The 12,336-nt window shown below is 40.1% G+C and overlaps 1 protein-coding gene across 3 annotated transcripts in view; it reads right to left on the bottom strand.

Annotated features, from left to right (window-relative positions):
• TNRC6B (trinucleotide repeat containing adaptor 6B) overlaps positions 1-12,336 on the bottom strand; it is a 72,889-nt gene that overhangs the window by 20,285 nt on the left and 40,268 nt on the right. For 2 of the 3 annotated variants that reach the window (XM_036019653.1, XM_036019652.1), the window contains 5 exons: positions 11,051-11,182; positions 10,708-10,803; positions 10,343-10,535; positions 3,562-3,699; positions 1,144-1,320 (listed from right to left, as the gene is read on the bottom strand). In XM_036019653.1, coding sequence (XP_035875546.1) covers positions 1,144-1,320; positions 3,562-3,699; positions 10,343-10,535; positions 10,708-10,803; positions 11,051-11,182 — 736 coding nt within the window. The remainder of the gene's footprint in view (positions 1-1,143; positions 1,321-3,561; positions 3,700-10,342; positions 10,536-10,707; positions 10,804-11,050; positions 11,183-12,336) is intronic. The other variant, XM_036019654.1, reaches the window with a different exon arrangement.

Below are 12,336 nucleotides of genomic sequence, written 5' to 3'. Positions count from 1 at the left end.
AGGAATAATTTGGCTAATGAGAAAGCCTGGAATATTTATAAATAAGTGTTTATGATTTTTAAAAAATACTTTATTTACTTATTTTAGAGAGAGGGGAAGGGAGGGAGAAAGAGAGGGAGAGAATCATCAACCTGGCACTCAGTCTATTGAGCCACATCAGCTAGGACTGTCTACAATTTTTTATTGGTTAATTTAAATCATATTTAAAGCTATGGAGCCTATGAATCAAAGGGTCACTGGTTCAATTCCCAGTCAGGGTACATGCCTGGGTTGTGGGTCAGGTCCCTGACTGGGGTACATGAGAGGCAACCACATGCTGATGTTTCTTTCCCTCTCTTTCTCTCTCCCTTCCCCTCTCTCTAAAATAAATAAAGTGTTTAATAAAGAAAAACAAAGTTATGTGATAGTACTACTAAATTTACTTTTCTAATCATGGTCAGGACAAGTAAGATGCATAATGTATCAACAACAGGTGTTATGAGTGTGCTCATAGAATGAAACTCGACATGTTCCCATCAAATATGACTGTATAAAGAGAGGTTTAGAAGGACATACCAAATTTTTAACTTTTATCTTTACTATACTAAATTTTTTTTGTACACTGAAAATAGGTTATCTGTATCAAAACAGAGAAAAAAGCAACGAATTTTCTCATTGTATTCACTACTGCAAACCTATAACCTAACTGGTAATAAATACCTCCTTCAAAAATTAAACAAATCAATTCAATAGACATTTCAGAAGAACCCAGGGTATAAGGCATCCATGCTATGGTGGATGCATGCCAAGTCCTGGCTGCAATTGTACCTTCTTTTATCTTCACATTCCCTTCCTCTGACTTCTTCAGCTTATCCAAGTCCATGCAGTATTTACCATACAGTAATTTACCTGGTCAGCGATCAGTGCCAACACCTTATTTTCCTTACTGAATGCTATAGAGCAGAGACCTTATGTAATGAAAATTTTCTATCTTCCCACAGCATAGCACATGCCTTGCTTTTATCAGGCAATTACTGAATGAAAAAATGAAAGTGGGTGTCTTAGTAAAGTAGGTGGCAAAAACAATCTGTTCAGAACCTAAAAAAAAAAAAACCACCCAAAAAACAAAATGATACCCCAGAAAACACACTTCCTGGACAATACCTGGAGGCCAACTGGCATTGCTGGATTTACTTCCGATTTTATTTGTTGGTGGAGATTTGGCAGGTAACCAGCTATCACCAGCAGGACCCGTATGGCCACCCAGTGTGTCACCTGGGATTATATCAAACTGGTTGTATGGTGACCCTCCTCGGGTCTTCCCAGGGGCCACTATAGCGCCTGACAAAAGAGAAAGAGGAAATTAATTCAAACTTGGAAAGGACTCCTGTGAACAGACCTTGTCAATCTTTCATTCAGAGAAACTCAAACAAATGCAGTATTCTGAAGTTTATGCAGTGGAAAGAGTACCACAATGGGAGGGCACACTCGAGACCCAGGATACAGTGAGTACGCAGGATGATCATGAACAATTCATCTCACTTCTCTGAGCCTTTCAGTTTCTCGGTCATGCACACAGCACTGTTTTCATTCTCGAATGTTCCAAATTCCATGGCCTTAAGAAGTTAACTAACTAAACTCTCATAAACTATGAATCATACCATTATCCCCACAGTTTGTATACTCATGACCTGAGACAATATAAATGGAGGGAAAAGCATCTGCAATTGCTTTAAATTCCAAAGCGATGAGACGGAATTCCTGCCGGGTCTCTGCCAGCACAAGACCAGCGGTGGCCTCTGCAGCTCGGAGGTCCACGGCCCCACACAGGAACAGCAAATCCTTTGTAGCTGCTTTCCCAAGAGGATTTCAGCGGTTTCGTCAGTGCCTCCTTTATGCATTTTATATGCCACGAGGCAGAAAAGAAATTAAAACCTTGAAATTCCCATAAGCAAACAATGAGCTTTAAATAAAATTTTTTGGCCTCTGTTAGATACCCTTCCACCTATTTCTCAATCAAGTTTTACATGTTGTATTGTGTCACTTGAGCTATTCTTAGTTAGGATCCTATTTATTGTACTGATAAAATTGTTTCCAAGGTAATATATTAAAATATTTGTATAAATATTGATTAGAATAATCTGTCTGGTTTGGCCTAACAGGAATACCATCAAAACTGTCTCCGTGCTCAGTTAAGAGGTCACCGATTTTCTGGAGCCTCTGAAAGAAATCTGATTCAGGGGCACATTACAGTGAAGTAGTAGAACATGAGAAGCTGAATCCCCTCAGGGATTGCTAAGGAAATAGGGGAAATTTCTGTAAGCTCTAAAGAGGTAGGTGACTCTTACTTTTGAGATGTCCTCTCATATGCCGTTTCGCGTTTACTGTCATGCACCTATCATGTCTTTGGGGAAGGAGGCAGTGTCAGTGCTCGAAGCTGTAGACGTTGGGCTTGGATTACTCAGTTCAGAAACAGATGCGATACTATGTGTAAATCATTCTTTATTCTGTGGCACAAAATGATGATGCTTTGGGATAGCAGGCAGAGAGCTCCAAGTGGCCACTTCAGCAGCCTCCAGATGGGTACATTTTTAAGAGTGGCTTCTAGCCCTGGCTGAGTGATTCTGTTGGTTGGAGCACTGTCCTTTACAGCAAAAGGTTGCAAGTTCAATTCCCAGTCACAGCACATATCTAGGTTGTTGGTTTGGTCCCTGGTGGGGTTCGTATGGGAGGCAACCGATCAATGTTTCTCTTACATCAATGCTTCCCTCCCCCACCCCTAAAATCGATAAATATCTCCTCAGGCGAGGAGTTAAAAAAAAAAAAAAAAAAAAAGAGTGGCTTATGAAGGAACCCTGGAAGGCTTCAGACTGATGGCGTCGAGGCCCGCCAGGGAGCTGCGGGAGCAGTTTCACACCTATTTATACTTGGTTCTCATAGATACAGTTGAGTCCAAGTGAATTACTGTCAACTGAGACAAACAATGAAACAAAGGCTGAAGGAAGACTCCAAGACCTTTTGTTTGTCTTATAGGGAAATGGAGAAGCTCTTACAGAGAATTATGGAAATGAAGGGCTGACCCACAGTGACAATCAAAGCCTGGAATGACCTCAATTGCTGTCCAGCAGATCTTGTAATTCATAAAGAACTAGAAAACTCTGTGGAAATTTCTAATCTCATGTATTGATCTATCAGTCATCTTTTGGAGCTGGAAGCGTTCAAAATCAGTACGATAGGTATTTGTTGTGACCTCTTACACCTCATTTGCTGATTCCCTTCTCTCAGCCAGTTCGTTAGGGTTCCACACTAACGGACGCTCAAGTTCACTTCCACCGCCCTCAATCCCATCCTGCTGCAGGTGGGAATTCTGGTCCCTTTAATTAGAACTAGCATTTTAAGCTTCTTATAATTTGAAATACACACAATCTTTTTTCATAGGTGATCATAAGATTTGGGGGAAAAAAATCAAAAGACATGCTAAGAAATAGCTAAAGATCCGTGTTTTAAAATAATTTTACAGGACACTTAAGGCCTGCTGAAGGTCAGAAGAGCTGCAACTCATAATGCTTTGCTTGCTCTTACCATTTTTGTGCATATTGGCTTCCTGTGTGGCTACAGAGGGCAACCCCTCCATCATGGAGGTCCACTGTTTAAAGCGAGACTCAGTTCCAGCCTCCTTCCCACCAACCATGCCATAGTCCATGCCGCCAGAGCTGAAGCCTAAAACAGAGAACCACATTTTATGTCTTTCTATAAATTTCTGGTATCAGTAACCAAGAGTTCTGAGGCAGAACCCATGAATAGCTTCATCTGTAACTTAAAGACTAGTTCACAAGGAGTCTCATTCAGAAACAGATATTTTAATTCATAATGCTGATCTGGCTCTTGCTTGCTGAAAACATAATGACCACTAAGATATGAGTCGTGATGACTGCCATGTAATTAAGACCATCTTACTCACTTATTACTTTAGCTAACATCTGTGACACACAGAATGCTGGGACCTGTGGTTCTCCAACTGAGATGGAGGTGTCCACACATCAACGTAATTTGGAAGGAGAGCAGCTCTGAGGTTGAGGTGAGAGTACTGAGGGAGGAAAAGCTCTGATTTGGGGCCTAGGGGAGATATGCAAGTCAGTCAAGGAAACCAAGAACAAAGCTCTAACTCATGACAGTAAGACATATTTAAGGAATGATGAGAACCCAATGTGACTCCAAAGCGTGGCTAACTACGGACGAAGTGAGACGGAGTGGCAGGACATGGGAGAGAAATGAAGAGTCATGCCATACAGGGTCTTTATGTACCAGGTAAAGGAGTCTGGGCTTTCCCCTCTCTAGGGCAGGAGATAAAATGAGGGAGTGAGAGGGAGGTAACTAACTTTATATTTTAGAAAGGGAACTTGGCAATGTGAGAATGGGGTAGATGAAGGTCAGGATAGACTCTGAGGGGTCAACTTGAAAGTTTTCATGTAGTGATCAAGACCCCGAAGCTTGAATAGGTCACCGGTAAGAAGCCCAGAGTTTACTTTGCCGTGAACCTGTGGGGAGCTGCAGGTGTCAGGCTCTCAGCACGAGTTTGGGTCGGTAAATGTTTCCCCACTGGACAGGGCTTGAGAGGCGAAAGCCAAAGTGAGAGGCTTACTGATGGAGCTGCACAAGGTCTACCATCCACTCTGGATCAGAATGTACTTAATATTTTTTCAAACCAATTGTCATAAAATAGAGGATTAAAATAAAGACATGAAACAGGGAAGGGGAGGAACAATGCAGACCCAGAGAGACCATTAAGAGCCATAGTAAACGTGGCCACCCGGAGAGGCAAGCAGGGTTCCCACCATGCTAATGTTTAGGTGGCCTGCCGGAGCCAAGGGCCAATCTACTCTTACTGTAGGTGTGCAGCTCAGTCTTACTCCAGACTCCACGCTGAATCCGCTTTATACTCCTACCATCTGCTGGTGTCTTATTGGCCTCTAAGTACCATTTATCCAAATCCCGCTGAGGGTCTAGGTCATGTGTTTCTCCCCTGTGCTTCTCCCAGTCGTCAAGGATGATTTTATAAATGTATGATAAATCAAGTTCAAGTCATTTCTAATACCTTCTTAACCTGTGTTTAAAATGTTGCTGTAATTATAGAAAACACTTCATGCACAGTGTAACTGACTTCACTAGTCTAGGTGATTGAAGGGTGGAGAGCAAAAATCCTTGGAATAAGCTGGAAACATTTCAAATTAAACAATTAAAAGAAAAAGGGTTTCAGGTATTTTCTTCTTTTGTCCCATGTAGCTGAGCTGAAATGAGACCGGAGGGCAGGAAAGTCAAAAGCAGCCAGGGCTCTCTCTGACCTAAGCTGTAATGGCCCACGTGCGCTGCTCCTCGGGCAAATGCAACACTGCCTCCGACGGGAAAAACCAGCGCGAGGTTTTGGACTCCAGGCTGCCTGAAAGGTGCCTCCAGTCAGTGCGAACGAGCTTTTGAAAATAATCCAGGGTTCTGGTGAAGATTAAAAAACATGTAGGGAGTTGTACGAGGAAAAGGAACCATTCCTTACACATTAATTCTCTTTCAAGTTGCTCTAAAATTACTCCAAAACTCATAGGGAATTAAAGATATTAAATTTCAGCTGTTTAGAGTTCTTTTGTGACACACAAAGTGTAGAAAATTTGTAAGAGTTATCTTAGGAGAGGGAAGAGTTTGAGGAGTCCATTTGAATCTTAGGCAAGTTGGGCATTGTTCCCATTAGAAACTTGGGGATCACATGCCACCAAAATATGGCAGCACCATAATTAATTAACAAGGTTTGGCAAGGAAAAAAAATGAAAGGGGTAAGAGGAAGAACAGAAGATAAAACTGCCTTCAAAGGTTCATCCTACAAACCCAGAACCATAGGAGGAAAAAAGTCAGTGCAAGGTTGTACAGAACTCTGTCTTTCTCGATGTCATGTAGCAACTGACGTGACGTTAGGATGCACTCAACAAACCTGGAGAGGAGGGATTCTTGAGCACTGTGCTCTAGTGGCTGCATTACCAGAAAGCAGAGGAACATATCAATTGTGACTTCTGGGCTGTCTATGCACTACCATACCTCTGAACCCAGGAAAACAATGACTTCATTATACTTTGTTTTATTAAAACCAAACTTGCTCAGTCCACCAAGTGGCCTCCCTGTAATTCTCCAGCTTACCAACACTTTAATTCAAATCAAACAAATCATTTGATTTGAACTAAACAAATCATTTAGTTCAGTTTAATGAGTATTTATAAAGAGCCTAATTGTGCTAGGTTCTGTGTTAGCAGCTGAGGTACAAATAGAGATAAAACATGCCCCTTGCTTTTCCAGGGACACATTTCACTAATATATTCCTTTCGCCTGTCTTATCATTCTTACAAAAACAACCCTTTGCCTCTCATCAGTCCTTTCTCCTGCTTCCACACACCTTAATCCATCAGCTACTCAACAACGCCACTAGGCTCAATGCTTACCACCTGGAGGACACTTTCAAATGAACTTGTCCTTAGCTGGTCACTCCTTCACTCCCTTTGTCATTCTTTATTTTCTGCTACTCCTTTTGTTGTAAATTAAAACACAAACTACTGCTTTTGCAATAATTATAGTACGAATAAATTATAAAATCAACAAATTACTGACACTGACCATTTAACACAACAGTTCTAATCCATGTCCACATGTACATGATATTGCCACATTCATAATTCAGGACAAATACAAATAATTCTCCTGCTATTTTAATAATCTATAATATCCATAACTCTTTCTCACTGGTTATAACACACATAAATATTATAAATTTTGTTACATTTTAACATAAAAAGTGAGATTTTATCAGAAATGCACTTTTTAGTAAGATGAGTGACTGTGAATTAGTCCAGCTACTGTGAATGACTATGACTTATTACTAAAATAAGACCAAGTTCACGCTACTGTATGCCTATTTTTACAAATTTCTGTAGACATAAAGCACAAAGAAATCTTATATAAGTAAGCAGATTGGAAAAGAAGGAGTCTTGTTGTAACATCTCTTATTTCTTTGAACTTCTTTTGAGTATATTCCCTTCTCCCCAAGGTTTGATAACACACATACTAAAACATAACTTTTAGATATGTCATTATCATCTGATAATTTAATGAAGTATATTTTTCAACTTTGCTACAAGCAGAGAATTATAAAACCACCTATTTTACAAAAACAATCAATTAAGAATTAGTTAAGCAATCGAAGTCATTCAGTTTTTTAATTTTGAGAAAACATACTAAAAGAGGCTTTATTAACAAGGAACTTTTACTTATTCCTCCTACTCTTTTACCCACAGGTATCTTTTTGAGTTTGATACACTCAGCATTACAAACACTGACATATTATTCATTTTGTTACATCTTTGCCATATATTCTTTCTTGACAAAAATTTAATCTGTATAAGCTATGTATATATTTTCCTGAAACTTTTATAACTATAGATTTAGTTTATTCAAAACAGGCAGTCAAATCAGACTTACTTTCAGTTTCAAAATATATTTTTCAATGAAAAAAATGAGGTAATATATATTAGGAAAAATAATACAAAATGCATCTTGTAAGGAAGGCTGTAACTGGTCAGATTACAACTAATATGATAAAGGGCTAATAAAAATTTAGCCCTTTATTTAATAAGTTATGAAATGTAAACAAGTTAGTAAGTCAGTATGTTCTTTTTCCTTACTTCATTTGGATTATGATACATAACTAAATTTATAAGTTCCTTATGAAGTAGGAGTACAAAAAATGAAAAATTTCTTTAGTAAATAACACCATTAATCTAACCAGACATCATGATAAAATTTTCCTATATATTTAGTAAATAATAAAGGTATAATATATACTGCTAACAGAGATTTGAAGCTAACATATAATTTGCTTTTAAAAAAAAATCTTCACCTGAGGACGTTTTCATTGCTTTCAGAGTGAGGGGAAGGGAGGAGGAGAGGGAGAAAAAATCATCGATGTGAGAGCCCAACATTGACTGGTTGCCTCTCATACGTGTCCCAGCCGGGGGTCAAACCTGCAACTTGGGTATGTGCCCTGATCAGGAATTGAACCCGTGACCCTTCGGTCTGCGGAGCAATTTTACTTTTAATAGAAGATAAAAAATATTAAAGATGTTGTAAGGACTGACTGTCAGTGGAATAGATACATCATGATTTTAGGTCTTTAACAATTCAATTAATTGGCTCATGTATACCCAGCCTAAAAGAAATCATGTAAAAGTTTATCCACAAACTTTACCTCATGCATTGTGAAAACATGTTTTTTTAGGAGTAAGTGTCACTAACCTATATGCTCAAGCTGTTTGAGGGTGCTTTTCTTTCTACCTACAACATGCTCTAGGACAGGGGCACCAAACTCATTTTCACCAGGGGCCACATCAGCCTTGTGGTTCCCTTCAAAGGGCAGAAATAATTTTAGGACTGTAGACATGCAACTACTCCTTCCTTAACTGTTAAGGAGTTGAAATTACATTTGGCCCCTTGAAGGCAACTGTGGGGCTGATGCGGCCCCCCGGTGAAAATGAGTTTGACAGCCCTGCTCTAGGATGAGTATTGAGAAGAGCTGAAGAAAAGAACCATATGCATTTAAATACATGGAAGCTGCCTTTCCATGTATTTAAAGCTGCCTGTGCCTTCCAGGTGTTCTCTTTGCTTTGAACTGACTGACTGCACTGTACTTTGAGAACTGTGTACTCTGACAAAAAGAAATGGAAGAAGCTAAGTTGCCCTTCTTTATCATTGCATATGGTATCTTAATTCAGAACAACACATAGCAAAATACTCAGGTTATTACGTCAAGCTTCATCCTTAACAGAAAACATGATGAAGAAGGTAAAAGATGGGAAACCCAGGAGGTAATGACACCTTCATCAGTCATTATGGGAGGCTTCCTCCTTGCCTGGTACCCTGGCATTCTACACCCAGGTGAGCATGCCCTAGTAAGATGGGAGATGGTGGAGAGTTTACCTTTTTTTAAGTCAAGTGGAAGAGGGGTTATATTGAACTTAAGTCAGTTCTCAGGTAGATCTTTTTTTTTTAATCCTCAGCTGAGGATATGTTTGGGTTTTGTTTTTTAATTGATTTTAGAGAAAGAAGAAGGGAAGGAGACAGACAGAGAGAAAAAGATCAATTAGTTGCCTCCCGTACATACCCTGACTGGGGACTGAACCCACAACCTAGGTGTGTGCTCTGATCTGGAATTGAATCTGCAACCTGTTGGTGTATGGATGACCATCCAACCAACTGAGCTACCTCGCCAGGGATCAGGTGAACCATTTTAAAGAAAGAATATAGTTGATGGAAGCTGAAAATCTGGAAATTAACTTCCTTAAAACTATCCTGGATCAATGAGTCCTTGAAGTCTTTGCTCTTCTCTGCATGTGGACATCCCAGTAGGAAGTGGGTACCTCATGCAAATTGAGTGCAGAGAGCAGGGCCATTTGCCTAGGGTCACTCTGTCACCCAAGAGCATGGATTTCAAGTCTCCCCAGTTCTTGTTTTTGAGTTTGCACAGAGTATCTTCCTTACCAAAATAAAACCCAAATGTCAGTGTGAGAAGAAACCTGCTGTGGTGTGTAGTATCTTTTTAATTTTTACATTTTATTTTTAAATGACTGTTGCCTCACTGATTGGATTCTGCTTACAACATGTTCCCAGTTCTGAAAAGAGCTACGATTTGCCTGCCAACAAATTCTTGATGAATGTCAAAGGTGTAACCTTACTTGTACCAATTCTATTTAAATCAGACGAACTACAAATCAGAACGATTTTGATCATTTTGCCTTATAATTTTAAATGTAGTGCTCCAGTTTTTCAAGAAAAGGTAATTTTATCAGTAGAGCTAAACATTTCAACTTGTACATACTTTAATGGATTATAACCTCAGGCACGTGCAGCACTCACAGCATGTACAGACATTTACACTGCCTTTTGAAAATTCCTTGTTCTGGGGAAGTGGACTCTCATTGGTTAGAGCATTGTCCTGATACATGAAGGTTGTGGGTTTGATCCCCAGTCAGGGCACGTATAAAGAGCAGCCAATGCATAAATAAGTGGAACGACAAATGTCTCTCTTCCCCACTTCCACTCTCTGTCTCTAAAATTAATTTAAAAAGAAACTGGAGTCCTGTTTCTGCTACTTACTGATTGAGTGGTAAGCTTCTGAAAGCCACTGAAACTAGTGTGTTGCTAACTCAGATACCTCATCTGTAAGACAGAGAATTAGACTATCTACTTTGTATGGCTGTTGTGAAAACAGAGGGTAGTGTAGGTCCAGCCCCGACCATAGGCTGAAAAAAAGTAGTTTCCATTACTAACGACTTACCAGAACCATATCCAGGTATTGGCCCTTTGGTTTGAAGGTCTGGGAGCCCCACATTCAGAGTGTTGGGTACCATGTTGTCCAGATGTGGCTTGGGCCCAACAGGATGAGATGGCGAATGCTTCATGCTGGGCTGCCGCTGCTGCTGCTGCTGCTGTTGCTGCTGCTGCTGGAGTGCACTCACCATACGAGCCAGCTGGAGGGGGGCAGTCGGAGCAAGGAGGCCCAAGAGAAAATGGACACATGATAAGCCAATATCCTGAACTTCACAGGAAATGACTGCATATGATTTGTTTTTGTTGTCAAAGAGGTTAAGCAGAGATGCACCTCATTAAAGAGCATAGAGGGACCCTTCCAATATCACGTACCTGCTGCTCTTGCTGCTGGCGTACAGCTTGAGAAATCTTTCTCTGGTTCTGTAACAACTGCTGCTGCTGCTGCTGCTGCAAGAGAAGCTGACATGCCTATGGGAAAGAGAGAGAGAGGCCCTAAGTAAGTTTCCTAAGACGGACTCACTGAGGACACTGAGATGGTGTGCGCACTGAAAGACAGGTCGTTGAGTCAAGTGTCCATGAGGAAAGTACCACTAAGCTCCTGGTCTAGTGGTCACATTCACCCTAGTTGAGCACACACAAAATGAAGCAAACCAAGTTAAAGAAAAAGAAAAAATGTATGACCTTCTTCGCTACGGGAGGAAAATCTGCTACTTACCAACTGAAACTGGGGAATCTGTGGAAGCTGGCTCAGCATGGCGATTTGTTGAGGAGATAACTGGGGCCCCACATTGAAAAGACCTGGATTCAGGCCACTGTTGGGAAACTGCTTGAGCATTGAGGCAGAAACCTAGCCAAAAAAAAAAGAGAGAGAGAGAGAGAGAGAGAGAGAGAGAGAGAGAGAGAGAGAGAACCGTGAGACTTTACAAGATAATTTTTTTCTGTGTGAAAACACTCTTAATAGATCTAAAGCAAGAGCCAAGTTTTTCCTTGAGAAATATTTATGAAATATATTAAATGACTGGGAGAAATACACTAAAGTGTTAACAATGGTTATCTGAGAGGTGACATTGTATAAGTTTTAAAATTCTTTTCTTAGACTTTCCAATCTTTCTACAACAGAAACGATGGAACTTGGCAATCAGGAAAATATCTGCAAGACCAGAAAATTTTAAAGACAATAATTTTTGTCTGATAAATTATTACTTAAAATGTGTCATGAGACAAAACATACCAAACTACATAAAGCTACAATAACACGCTTAAAAGTATTTTTGTTATATGAATACAAAAAATATTAACTTGTAAACAAGAGTCACCGGAGTTTCAACTCATGACTTTCACACCAAATACTCAGAGTCACAGAGAGGCAGAGAAGGGCCTAGAAGGTCAAATGGCTCAGGTGGTTCCTTCTCCATGGTTTTTGGGACTGAGCTAAGCTAGGTGGCAGGAACCTCTAGGAAGAGAGAAAGGACACCCTCCCATACTGGGACTGATCATTTAAGATGTTTTATCTGGCCTGGATTGAGTTTCTCTGCCCTGTCACTGAACCCAAAGAATTAGCTGGTGTCAAGGACAACCAACTTAATCCCTTTTCCTTGAGTGGCAAGCAGCACACTGGTTAAGAGTTTAGTTCACGAGGCAGACTGCATGGGTCTGCCATGTTTCAGCTGAGTGACTCAAGGCAAGCTACTTAACTTTTCTGAGCTTCATTTTCCTTATCTCCGAAAATGGAATAATAATAATTTCAGTGATTGAGAATTTTATGAGTTAATCCATGTCAAATGCATAGAAATGCATTCCATAAATGTTCTTATTCCACAGGATGGTTTTTCAAATGTCTAGAGACGATTACAGTTCTCGAGTCTTACCTTTAGGCTAAACAGAAATTTTTTTTTTACACCTGTATCTCATTTGAGTTCTCAGTGCAGGGCCCAGAACAGGGAGCCATTTCCCAGAACAGTTAAGTACTTGGTAGACCTGACCATCACTAACCTTTCTGTT

Source organism: Phyllostomus discolor, chromosome 2 (genome assembly GCF_004126475.2).
Source record: "Phyllostomus discolor isolate MPI-MPIP mPhyDis1 chromosome 2, mPhyDis1.pri.v3, whole genome shotgun sequence".
NCBI classification, from domain to species: Eukaryota; Metazoa; Chordata; class Mammalia; order Chiroptera; family Phyllostomidae; genus Phyllostomus; species Phyllostomus discolor.
Note: the sequence above shows the minus strand (reverse complement) of the source record. Positions and strands in the feature narration are given on the sequence as shown.